Raw genomic sequence first — 12,971 nt, 5'->3', positions numbered from 1 at the left:
TCTTACTCACATTCTGGAGATTGTAATTTACTCATTTTCATACCTTCCGTAGTGCTGTACATGACAGTGTTCCATCAATACCTGTTAAATGAACATGCAAATAAATAAGACACGGGTCCAGAGCTGTGGTTGTAAATAGGTTGGAGAATTGGACACTGATGTTATTAATGTAATTTAAGGAGTATTTAGTGGAGTTTCATGCCATAAGAATCTTTTTGTGATTTGTTATGATCCTTGAATTCTTCCATTAGAATTTATTCCTTGATGTCTTGAAGATCTTTTGATTTTTAAGTATTCTATTAAAAAGGGAGGGACATCTTGGCTCATAGGTTTTCTTCTCTCCTGAAACTGCTAGAGTAACTGCCAAGTGAAGGCAGACCGTTGCCCTGCAGGACGGCAGGGGGAAGGGAGAGCACTGTGGTCCAGGGAAGGTGGGTGTGGGGCAGCTGAGAAAGAGAGGAGAAACCAGCTGGGAAACCAGCCATCCTAAAGAAGCAGCAGACCATTGCTGGAAGCAGTTCTTCAGGCTTCCTTCTCCTCGCTGTCAGAATAACTGATTTATCCCTGCTCATGACTGAACCTTTTTATAGGTTTATTTTTCAGGAAAGAGGCGGTTGTGTCCTAACTGGCTTTTCCAGACCTTGGTTATAACTTTAATTGCTGTGATGGCATTTTGGTAAGAAAAACCTTAATGTTATTCTATGTAAAGCTCTTATATTTTTCTTTCCACCTTTCTTTTCTCACATATGAATGGGGAGCTGATGTATTTACTTTGAAGACAAGAAGCCCTTTAGACCAGGCACTGACCTTTGATAGCTTAGAGGTGAGGGAACCCTTTTTAAACTTACATTTTGAAGAAAAGGGAACGGACTTTCTGTACTAAAATGTGAGATGAAGGACAATTTTTTTTCTCAATCCACTGCTCTGTTTTAGCAGCAAACTGTGCCTTCTGTGTGTGCACACATGTGTGTGCATCTGTGCATGTGCACACATGTGCATGCGTGTGTGCATACATGTGTGCACTTAAGTGCGCATGAGCATCTTTCTTAGCTTTGCAAATAAATTTCTCAAATTCTTTGTTTTCCTTTCTATCTACTTGGGGGAAAGAAGAGGCGTGACCCCCTCTCCCCTGGCCATTCACATTTATTAGAATTCTTCTGGATTCTTCAGTGAAGACTTTGTACCAAAGGGACACCAAGATGTACAATATGATGACATTGTAACCAAATCTACTAAGTTGTTAAACCAAACCATTAAGTAAAGACAACATATTTGCCGTGCAAATGGGGTAACATTTAACACCATCCCTCCTCTGCTCAGAGGTGGGGTCATCCCTGGCCAGAGAGAATGTAGGCCTGTGCTCCTGCGGCTGCTGCTGCTGGATGCCCTCAGCCCTGGAGCCCTGGTCATCAGCCTGCCTGTCTTCTCCACACCTTTCCATGCAACTTTCCTGCTCTTACAGTATTCCTATCCACAGTATGAAAGCAATGTTTCTATGCCTCAAAAGCTGCTTTGTTAGACTGGCTTCTGTGCCTCGTCTTAGGGGGCACAGTCATTCTCAGAGGCAGAGCGAGTGAGTCCCAAGGTACTTCTGTTTCCTTGATCTATGTAGCTTTTTAGCTGCAGAAGACAGTGAGGTCTTTCCGTACCCTTCTCTTCTGGGAGCATTTCAACTTTATTTTACCTGGCTGCCATTGGGAGATTCCCAAGGGTTTGACATCATGACACAGAATCCCCTACAGAAGCCTTTGCGTTTTTCTCTCTCTCCTAAGTGTGCTTATTCTCTGCTGGAATTCCCACCTCAGGGCCAGGTGAACAGAGTCTACCTCTAGCAGACACACTTAGCGTTCCCTAGAGACGTGGATTCCCAGCACAGCAGAAAGGTTGTTGTAAGGTAAAGAGACTGCTTATCAGATCTTATGATTTTCAACATTGTTGACCACTAAGAACATAAACGAGAGGTGTTAGGCTTATTATCTTGTTTCTGTCTTATGGTATACCTGAGATGGGTCAAAACTGGAGTTTGCTCCCAAAGAAGGGGGCAGATGTCCACTTCATTCTATGGTCCACAAGTCTCTGGACTGTGTGCTGGGGTCGGTGCCAGAGACCACTCAAAAAGAGTGTTTGAGGGTTAGCAATCAGGAGTCAGAGCGTGGGAGACGCGAGAGAGCAAAACTGGGGAGACTGGACCCCAGCAAACAGTCACAGCGGCAGCACCACCAACCCGCTGGTAGTGTCTGGGGTGCCCAATACTACTTCTCCCACACAGGGCTGTGCCCACTGGGAAGGGCCACCTGCTGCTGAGAACACAGGTGGATGCCCAGTGCGTGGCACACCCCTTTGTGTGCTTAACGCTGACGAATCCACAACCTCAGACAGGAGTGATACGAGAGGAGTAGGGTCTGAGAACCAGGCCTGTGGTCAAGCTGTGAGGAGTGGAGTCAGGACAGAGTGGACTGTGACATCCTCAGCAGACTTCGTGTGGGGCTCGTGAGAGAGGAGAGAGCCAAATGTTTGGCGGCATGAGCATCTGTGGGAACAGCTTCCCAAAGCTCGGAGCCTCTGAGGGAAGCTTTTGTTTCTACAGATAAGTTGTGGTCACCGTGGGGAAAGGCATCCTCATTATTTTGAAGTCACACAGTGTGGAAATGAACACTTTACTGTGTCTCCTTTCCTTCCTCTGCCCAATTTGGCATATTGTGCTCCAATAAGACAGGGCTTCCAGAAGGAAGACGCCAGAGTTGGGATTAGCAGCTAAGGGCTTGGCATTCATGGCTGGCTGACCTTGTGGCACTATGACAGTGTGGTGACCTCTACCAGCAGGATGTGCGCCTCCTCTGGCCCCGTCCTCCTGTGAGGAGCAGAGGGCTGCCGCCAGCAAGTGACATGCTTCCTCCTGTAACCTTGCACTAGTGACAGATGCTTCTGTGACAGCCTACCAGGGCCAGGGGGCTGCTGGATGGAAAAATCCATCAGAGTGAAGCACTCCAGGAGCCTCTGAAGTCCAGGAAGCTGTGGGCTGCTTCTCACCGGGGCGGCAAGCTCATGGTGCTGGCTTCAGTGGTGTTCCTGCCTGCTGGGGCTGTGGCTCCCCTACCCTGCCCCCATCTGTGTGACCTGGGAGAGAACATCTCTGGCCAGCTGGACAAGTGAGATGTCTGGAAACAGATCTGCCACACAATGCTTTTTCTTTTTTTGACAGTGTCCTTACGATAGTGGCCCTTTACATGCTTAGCCTAAAAGATCAAGACCGGCATGTCTCCAGTCTCCCTCCAAGGTGAGAGTTCAGAGGTCATAGTCCTCCGGGGAGAAGGGTCCTTGCAGGCCCGTCTCGTTATTAATCACTTCATTCTCCCCCTCCAGCAATCTTACAGGCTCGCAGGAGCCAGCTCTGCCGCCCATAGCCGCCTCCTCAGGTAAGACCTCTGCGTTCCTGCCTGTGTTCAAACCCCATCTGCATCTCCCGTGAACTGTCAGCAGAAGAAACTAGCCCTCCAGGTTAACTGCTGTTCCCCTTCTCTGCTCAGCACCCACCGTATCCCTAGCAACCACAAAGGCCTCTTTCCAAGCACCTGAAATTACTTTCTGCGACATTCTGCCCTGTGAGGAGACTCACTGCTGTCCCCTCTGGGGAATGAGAAGAGTCCTTTCCAGTTCTGTGCAAAGACACTTCCAGGAGGCCTCCCATCAAAGGCCGGGGGCAGGTAAGTGGTGCTCAGAGAGGGACAGCTGCAGTGTGGAGCCAGGGGGGTTTCCCTTGTCAGCATTTACTTGGATGGTCTGTTAACCGCTCCACTTTTTATGTGGGGTGGAAAAGTCTTTTAAAACACAAATACACAAAATGGCAGCCATCTGTAATACTGAGTTCCATGCTCAGAGATGAAATTTTGTTAATTCAAGTACTAAAAATTTTCTCCAAGTGGGAAGGGTCTCATTCTTCCATTGCCAACCAAGGTAGTAATGGTACCACAAGTGAAGTAATTATGTGCATGCTGATTGATTTTTTGGTTCATTTAGAACTTAAAAAAAAATGATGTGGTATCTGGGCTCTCTGCCCAAACCAACTAGGCAAAATGGAAGAGGCTTGAAAACTCTAATTTAGAGTTCAGGGTAAGCTTTAAGCCAGTGAAAAACTCAAGGTTGGCCTTCCACTCTCCTATTCCTCCTGGTGATACACACACAGTGTCAGAATTTTCATTTTAAAAATTATACAAATTTAATCAAAGGCTGCAAGTGTAATTATCTCCTGGGAGATGATATATAATTCTTTCAAAAATACACTAATTTATTATTGTTTTTAGACATGCCTTTCTATTTTGGACACATTAATGAACATCTAAAATGATATTTATGATGATGCTAATTATAAGGACACACAGTTCTGTGGCTTATTGATCAGGATGCTGTCATAGCAACTCCTCTCAAGTAATGGTGGCTTCGTGTGGTGAAAGTTTATTTCTGATTCACTCCAGCATTAAATGTAGATCAGAAGAGAGCTCTTGGCCGCCATGTCATTTAGGGCCCAGCTGATGGAGATTCCATCTTGTTACACATTTCCATGATCTCCACGAGAGCACTAGGCGAGTGCACCCCTGCTCCTGGTGCTCCCACCTGGGCAGGACACGATGGCTCTTCTGCTTACCCTTTATTGGCCAAACAGCTCACATCGGTCATGTCTGATTTAAACATGGGTGGAGAAGTGCAGACGTGACATGTGCCTGGAGAGATGAACCGGAAAATTTGTGACAACCCTAATGACTGACACAAGCACTGACATTGCCCCCTTTTTTCCAGCGAGGAAGCTGAGACCCGGGTCGTCGTTTCCCCACACCTGCAGGAGGCAGCCCTTGCACTATTTTTCTCATGAGAATTTTTTATTGAACTTGGGAATAGATGCGTCACTATCAAGTGAGGATAAAGGTTCATTTTGGAGAAAGGGATTAGTTTTAGTCATCATATTCTCAGTATTTTTAAATGGGGAAAAGCCTAGAAATATTACAAAATCCCCAACACCTCCTCTTCTATGGAAGCACAGGGAATCTTGTGACCAGTAAACCCTTTTCTTACCTTTTGGGTCCACACTGGGCACATGTGGTATCCTTCATCAGAGTGGTCCTCAGAAGGAACCAAGTGACCAGTGTGAGGCCTGCTGATAACACCAGATCCTGAACAGAAAGGGGTTGTGGGATGGTCTGCTCTTCATTTTCAAGGATTTCTTGAGCCTTGAGTGAATTCACTTCTATAGAAGTCAGCTCTTCAAATACAGTCATGTAGCACCTAACAGCATCTTGGTCAGCAATGGGCCACGTGGATGACTGTGGTCACATAAGATCACAATCGAGCTGAAAAGTCGTGTTACCTAGTGACACCTTGATGGCCCCGAGCCTATGTAGCCCTAGGCTAACACATGTGTTTGAGTTTTCATTTTCACAAAAAAGTGAACATTTAAAAATAGAAAAAAGCTTATAGCTTAAAGAATAAAGAAAGAAAACATTTTTGTACGGCTGTACATTATGTTTGTGTTTTAAGCTGAGTATTATTACAAGAGCCAGAAAAGTTAAAAAATTTAGATGTTTATAAAGTGAAAAAGTTACAGTAAGCTAAGGCTAACCTATTATTGAAGAAAAAATTATTTTATAAATTTAGTATAGCCTAAGTAAGCAGAATTTATAAAGTGAGTGGCAGGGCAGCGTAACGTCCCAGTGTGTCCCCACACTCCCTCACCACACACTCACTGATGGACCCAAAGCAACTTCTAGTCCTACAGTCTCTGTTCATGGTAGGAGTTCTCTACAGTGTGCCATTCTTTACTTTTTACATGGAGTGTTCTATTTTCACTGTACCTTTTCTGTGTTTAAAAATGTTTGGATGCATACCTACCTACCATGATATTACAGTGGCCTGCAGCGCTCAGTGGCACAGCGTGGAGTCTGCCCCACACAGCCTCGGTGCTTGCGGGCCAGCTGTGCCCTCGGGGCTGTGCAAGACAGTCTACAGTGTTTGCACAGTGATGATGTTGTCCAGTGACACATTTCTCAGAATTTACTCCTGTTAGCTGATACATGACTACATTGGGGAGAACAACCCTTATCAGACCAGGAGGCCTGTGGCTCTGTTCTCTGTGACAATGAGTGTCTGCTCATCTCCAGTTGCTGTACCTCTGGAAACTCCTAAAGAAAGAAATGACTCCCACAGAAAGACAATCTGGCCAGGCAGTGTCCACCTAAACAGAACTAGCGTCTCCTCCATCTAAAAATGGAATATAATTGCTGCCTTCCCAGGTTCCTGACACACATTCTCTCCTTTTTATTCTTTCAACTGGAGGAAAATGGAAAGAATTCAAGTGTTTGATTCACTTCCACCTTCAGAAAACCTGAAAACTTTTGAGGATTTAGAGACATAAAATCTCAGATAGCAGCTTCACCAGGGGTAACCTGATTGAAAAATTCATTATTTACATACCATGATTTGATTGAGAAAATTTCTAAATGGATGAAGGGAGAATGTAACCATAAATTCAGTTAAGGTTGAATTGAATTCTGATAAAATTCCTGCTTCATTGGGTGGCACCGGTGGCTCAGTGGATAGGGCACTGGCCCCATATACCGAGGGTGGCGGGTTTGAACCCAGCCCCGGCCAAACTGCAACAACAACAAAAAAATAGCTGGGCATTGAGGTGGGAGCTACTGTGGAGGCTGTGGCAAGAGAATCGCCTAAGCCCAGGAGTTGGAGGTTGCTGTGAGCTGTGATGCCATAGCGCTCTACAGAGAGCGACATAGTGAAACTCTGTTTCTTAAAAAAAAAAAAAAACTCCTGCTTCATTTAATTTGGGGTCCTGGAAAAACTAACCTTTCTGAGATACTTTATCCTTATTCAATAAATAATTCAAATTTAGCTTTTCCTCCAAAAAAAAAAAAATTTGAATTGTCTTTATTACTCCAACAGCAACATTTGAAAAAACAGCATAAGTCTATGGGGAGAAATGTTATTTTTCAAGTCTGCAGACAATACCACAGACCCCTTTATATAATCACCCGAGGTTCCAAAGGCCCAGGGTCTGGAGAACCACTGATTCATACCAAACAATCCATGTCACAGCTGATGAAATGGAGGCACGGGGTCTTGCTTAAGAGTCCCAGTTGAGTTGCTAGCAAAGTTGGAAGTGGACTGTGGGCCCTCTGTTTCCCTGCCCTGGGTTCCTTCCCACCACCATGCTGCCTCCAGTTATTTGGGTGTGGATGTGCATGTACCTGAGATCAACTCTGAGAGATGCAGAAAATAGCCACTCTGTGCTCTTAGGAAGGTCCTTCTCCTCCCTGCCCCTCATGAGTTTGCCTTTTGCCATCGAGATGTCCCGGATGGGCTCTGTCTGTGGGTCTGAAGAAGGGCTTTGCTTCCTGCTGTGGCCCCTCCCTCCCCTCTGCCCAGGGCACTGTATAAACCACCCTACCTACAAAAGAGGAAGCCAGGCACTATTCTTTTCGACCAGATGTGTCTGAGGCATTAAAAACTAATTAAAAATAAACAAGAAATTCAAGGGTAAATAAAAAAAAAAAAAACTTAGAAGAACTCTCAGTGGGATGCAGAGTAATATCTAGCAGCTTACCAAGCCCCCAAAACACATTTTTGAGCCTCCTCCCTGAGGAGCGAGACAGCAGTAAAGTAAGTGAAGGGAACTCAGCGTGTTTATGTCGTGCCGTGAGTCCTTATTCTTCTTTTGATTGTGTCTGTGTGAAGTGTCTTTCAGAAAGGTTATCCCCCTTCTCCCCCACTTAAATAAAAGATTTGGGTAAGACTAATCAGAAGTGGAAAATGATTGTTTTTCCCCCTTGACTATTGTTGGTGTATATAAAGGCTACAGATTTATGAGTGTTAATTTTATATCCTGAGACGTTACTATATTCCTTGATCACTTCTAGGAGTTTTGTAGTTGATTCCCTGGGGTTTTCCAGATATATAATCATATCATCTGTGAAGAGTGACAGTTTGATCTCCTCTGGTCCTATTTGGATACCCTTGATTGCCTTCTCTTGCCTGATTGTGGTGGCTAAGACTTCCATTACAATGTTAAAAAGCCGTGGAGACAGAGGGCATCCTTGCCTGGTTCCTGATCCGAGCGGAAATGATTTCAATTTTACTCCATTCACTATGATATTGGCTGTGGGTTTGCTGTAGATGGCCTCTATCAGTTTAAGAAATGTTCCTTCTATACCTATTTTCTTAAGCATTCTGATCAAGAAAGGATGCTGGATATTGTCAAAAGCTTTTTCTGCATCAATTGAAAGAATCATGTGGTCTTTGTTTTTTAATTTGTTTATGTGATGAATTATATTTATGGATTTACATATATTGAACCATCCTTGGGACCCTGGGATGAAACCCACTGGGTTGTGGTGTATAATTTGTTTGATGTGTTGTTGGATTCTGTTTACTAGGATCTTATTGAATATTTTTGCATCAATATTCATTAGGGATATTGGTCTATAATTTTCTTTTTTCTATTAAAGCACCTCTCTCATATTTTAAAGACCTGGAAAAATTAGTACTTCATTTTATATGGAAACAGAAAAAACCTCAAATAGCCAAGACATTACTCAGAAATAAAAACAAATCAGGAGGAATCACGCTTCCAGACTTCAGACTATATTATAAATCTATAGTGATCAAAACAGCATGGTACTGGCACAAAAATAGAGAGGTAGATGTATGGAACAGAATTGAAGATCAAGGGGTGAACACAGACACTTATCATCATTTGATTTTCGATAAGCCTATTAAAAATATAAATTGGGGGGGCGGCGCCTGTGGCTCAGTGAGTGGGGCACCGGCCCCATATGCCGAGGGTGGTGGGTTCGAGCCCAGCCCCGGCCAAACTGCAACAACAACAACAACAAATATATATATATATATATATATATTGGGGGAAAGATTCCCTCTTCAATAAATGGTGCTGGATAATTTGGCTGGCAACTTGTAGAAGACTGAAACTGGACCCACACCTTTCTCCTCTAACAAAAATTGACTGTCACTGGTTAAAGGACTTAAACTTAAGACATGAAACTATAAATATTCTTAGAGAAAGTGCAGGGTAAATGCTTGAGAAAATTGGTCTAGGAGAATACTTCATGAGGAAGACACCCCAGGCAATTGAAGCAACATCAAAAATACATTACTGAGATCTGATCAAATTAAAAAGCTTCTGCACTGCCAAGAACACACTAAGTAAAGTGAATAGACAGCCCTCAGAAGTGGAGAGGATTTTTGCAAGTTATACTACCGACAAAGGTCTAATAACCAGAATCCACAGAGAACTCAAACTTATTACTAAGCAAAAAACAAGTGATCCCATTTCATTGTGGGCAAGAGACATGAACAGAAGCTTCTTCTGAAGAAGACAGGTGCATGGCTTACAGACACATGAAAAAATGCTCATAGTCATTAATCATCAGAGAAATACAAACCAAAACTACTCTGAGATACCATCTAACTCCAGTAAGAGTAGCCCACATCACAAAATCCCAAAACAACAGATGTTGGTGTGGATGTGGAGAAAAGGGAACACTTCTGCACTGCTGGTGAGAATGCAAGCTAGTACGTTCCTTTTGGAAGGAAGTTTGGAGAACACTCAGGGATCTAAATGTAGACCTGACATTTGATCCAGCAATTCCTCTTCCAGGTGTATATCCAAAGGACCAAAAATCATTTGGCAATAAAGGTATTTGCACCAGATTATTCATTGCAGCTCAATTCATAATTGCCAAGTCATGGAAGAAGCCCAAGTGCCCATCAACCCATGAATGGATTAATAAATTGTGGTATATGTATACCATGGAATATTATGCAGCAGTAAAAAAAATGGAGACTTTACCTCCTTTATGTTTACATGGGTTGAGATGGAAAATATTCTTCTTAGTAAAGTATCTCAGGAATGTAAAAAAATATATCTAACGTACTCAGTACTAATTCATAATAACTCACACTTGCATATGAAAAACGAAACACAACTTTAGCCTAGGATGAAGGAGAGAAGGGGAGGGAGAGGGATGAGGAGGGGGTGGGAGGGATAGTCGGGGATAGTAGGGGGACCACAACTATGGAGCACATTGCAAGTACAAGTTGGATCTATCATGTGTAGAACACAAATGTCCTAATGCTATAATTGGGTAAATGAGGTGAAAGCTATGCTGATTAGTATGATGTAAGCACTCCAATTTGTACAAATAATCAACACACTGAAATTGGCATAAATGTATTTATGATCTATGTGCAAAAGTCTTAATAAAAAAAGAAGTGGAAAATGATTATTTTAGAATATTGAGCTTCCACTCCAAGGAACCAACTGAATGTGAGGAGAAGGGTTTTAATCCACAGATCCAATGAAAAGTTAGGAAAAAAAAGTGAAGGGGGAAAACATCTATAACATTTCACAGATTATAAGAGAGTTGGTGGGGATTTTTAAAATATCACGAAGCAAAAAGGCATCTGACATGCACCTGGCGGAGGCCAGAGCTCTGAGAAGAGCAAATTGCCAAAATAATCGGTCCCCTGTGCTAAAGGACTAGGCCATTGATAGGAGGGGTTTGTCAGCTTTCCGTGGGGTCCCCTGTGTAAAGGACTAGGCCACTGATAGGTGGGGTTTGTCAGCTTTCCGTGGGATCCCCTGTGCTAAAGGACTAGGCCACTGATAGGTGGGGTTTGTCAGCTTTCCGTGGGGTCCCCTGAGCTAAAGGCCTAGGCCACTGATAGGTGGGGTTTGTCAGCTTTCCGTGGGGTCCCCTGAGCTAAAGGACTAGGCCACTGGTAGGAGGGGTTTGTCAGCTTTCCGTGGGGTCCCCTGTGCTAATGGACTAGGCCACTGATAGGTGGTGTTTGTCAGCTTTCCATGGGGTCCCCTGAGCTAAAGGACTAGGCCACTGATAGGTGGGGCTTGTTGATTTTCCATGGCATGAGTCTGGTTCAGTTAAAGGAGGGAAAGGATGTCCAAGATACCACTGTGGATTCACCCCTCCACGTGGTTTTGTAAGTACTGCTATACACATCATCTACTGTGACAGGGACATGCTTTGGGTGGACATCATCTTACACATCTACTCTCTAGAGCAGTGGTTCTCAACCTTCCTAATGCCGCAAAGTATCTTCATTGTTAAAAAGGGCTCATGAGCCACAGGTTGAGAACCATTGCTCTAGAAGTTTCTAATTTGCTTTATTGGGAGGTCTTATCCACCTATGGTGAAATATATCTCCAACTCTACAATGAAAACCACAAGGAAGTTACTATTTTAAGTGTACAGTGAATATTACTGGAAGTCAAATGAGAGCTGCCCCTGTGTGAATACGGGAGGATTTATGATTTCCCAATAACCAGCCTTTCAGAGTCAGTTAGTCCTGCTTTGGAGAAGTGACAAATTGGAGATGTGTTATGGGAGATTAAAAACATATTTCCTGCTCTTGAAAAAATCATTTTTGTAATTCTGATCTGCAAGATTATCTCTTCTCAACTTTGCCATTTTAATCACTGTTAAAAAAGCAACAACCACCACCTTATCCCTTCAGAGACTCAACCCTATGCCTGGGGTTCTGTGTCTCCAGAACGGAAGACAAATCCGTAGTTCTGTTGCCTGGATTTATAATGAGTTCTCTTTCTGTAAATTCACTAGGCAAGTAGAACTAAAGGTAGGAGGAAACAGGCAGGAGAGAGAAGTCCTGGTTTCTCCTCCCTAGGCCTCATTCGCCTTGTGAATGTCCCGCCTTCTGTGGAAGCAAACTTAAGCAAAACTAATAGTAGGAGACATGTGTTTGAAAATTATTATTGGATTAGCTAGACTCCAAGAAATCTGGAGGCCTTTTAGGCAAGTATACATTTATATGTAAAGGAAATAAATATTCAGTTTTCTAGAAATCCCGCACAGCGAGATCTATTTCTTCTTAATGGCAAGCATCGTGCGGGGCAGTGTGCTCAGAACAGTTCGGAGCCTTCAGGTTCTGTCTCACTCCCACCTCCATCCTTGGCTTCCCTCCCATCCACCCCCTAGGAAATTCCCTCTGGGTATGTAAGAGAAAACTTTTTTTCTAGAGGTTAAACAATTGGTCTTCTCTCTTCTTTTCCTTCCCCTTTCCCTAGTTCTCTCCCTTCCCTGGCATTGCCCTATTGCCTCCGCTCTCAGAAGGACACCAGTCCGACCGGATTAGGGCCCGAACTTCCTTATTTTAACTCAGTCACCTCCTTAAAGTCACAGTCTGAGGTGCTGGGGGTTAGGATTCAACACAGGAATTGGGTGAGGGAGTGGAGAGGATCCAGTTCCACCTGTAGCAGATGGCGTTTTGGAGGAGGGTGAGCAGAAACTGGATCTGTAAGAAATGGGGTGGGGATTGGACAGGTGGGAAAGTGGGAAAGGGGGGAAACATTCAACTCACAGAGACAAGCTGGGGTACACTCAGGGTTTCTTCCTATCCTGAACAAGCCTTCACGACTAACAGACTGTTTTTCCTTTGCAGAAGACAAACTCAAATCATTCCAGGCACGAGATGCTCTCAACAGCTCCAACTGGGGGAGTGACTGTAAGTTGACATTTAAGTGACACTATTCTTTGGCTTTGTGGGTGAAAAGCATCACTGAGTGAGGGACAGGGATGAAGGCTGTGCTCACTGTCACGTATGTCTGTCACATTTCATGACCCACACCAGCCTAACAGACGCCACTCCCTCCTGGACACGTCGTGGCTGATCTCATAGATTTTCATATTTAGGGGAACTTCCTGCCTTCCTCTTCTAATCTGACTATAGTTTTAGTTTGTTTTCTATTTTCTAAACCAGGTTCCATTTTATGTTGTACCCTCCATTTTCAATAAATTGCAATTTAGTACGACTTCCATGGTCTAGAAATTCTTTGGAATGTTTGGGGGACTTTTTATTAGAGTCTGAATTTTTATTAGTTTTCTTAGAATTTACCATAACCAAAACCAAAACCAAAA

General features: G+C 43.8%; 1 protein-coding gene across 3 annotated transcripts in view; it reads left to right on the top strand.

The window, feature by feature from the left end:
• Positions 1-12,971, top strand: part of MYRFL (myelin regulatory factor like) — a 158,842-nt gene that overhangs the window by 135,942 nt on the left and 9,929 nt on the right. For all 3 annotated transcript variants that reach the window (XR_008379010.1, XM_053585944.1, XM_053585945.1), the window contains exons 16-20: positions 591-676; positions 3,203-3,277; positions 3,364-3,416; positions 3,528-3,704; positions 12,496-12,558. Coding sequence is in view for 2 of the 3 variants with exons in the window: in XM_053585944.1 (XP_053441919.1) it covers positions 591-676; positions 3,203-3,277; positions 3,364-3,416; positions 3,528-3,704; positions 12,496-12,558 (454 nt within the window). In the remaining variant the exon portion in view is untranslated. The remainder of the gene's footprint in view (positions 1-590; positions 677-3,202; positions 3,278-3,363; positions 3,417-3,527; positions 3,705-12,495; positions 12,559-12,971) is intronic.

The sequence above is a fragment of the Nycticebus coucang genome, chromosome 3 (genome assembly GCF_027406575.1).
Source record: "Nycticebus coucang isolate mNycCou1 chromosome 3, mNycCou1.pri, whole genome shotgun sequence".
Classification (NCBI taxonomy): Eukaryota; Metazoa; Chordata; class Mammalia; order Primates; family Lorisidae; genus Nycticebus; species Nycticebus coucang.
Note: the sequence above shows the minus strand (reverse complement) of the source record. Positions and strands in the feature narration are given on the sequence as shown.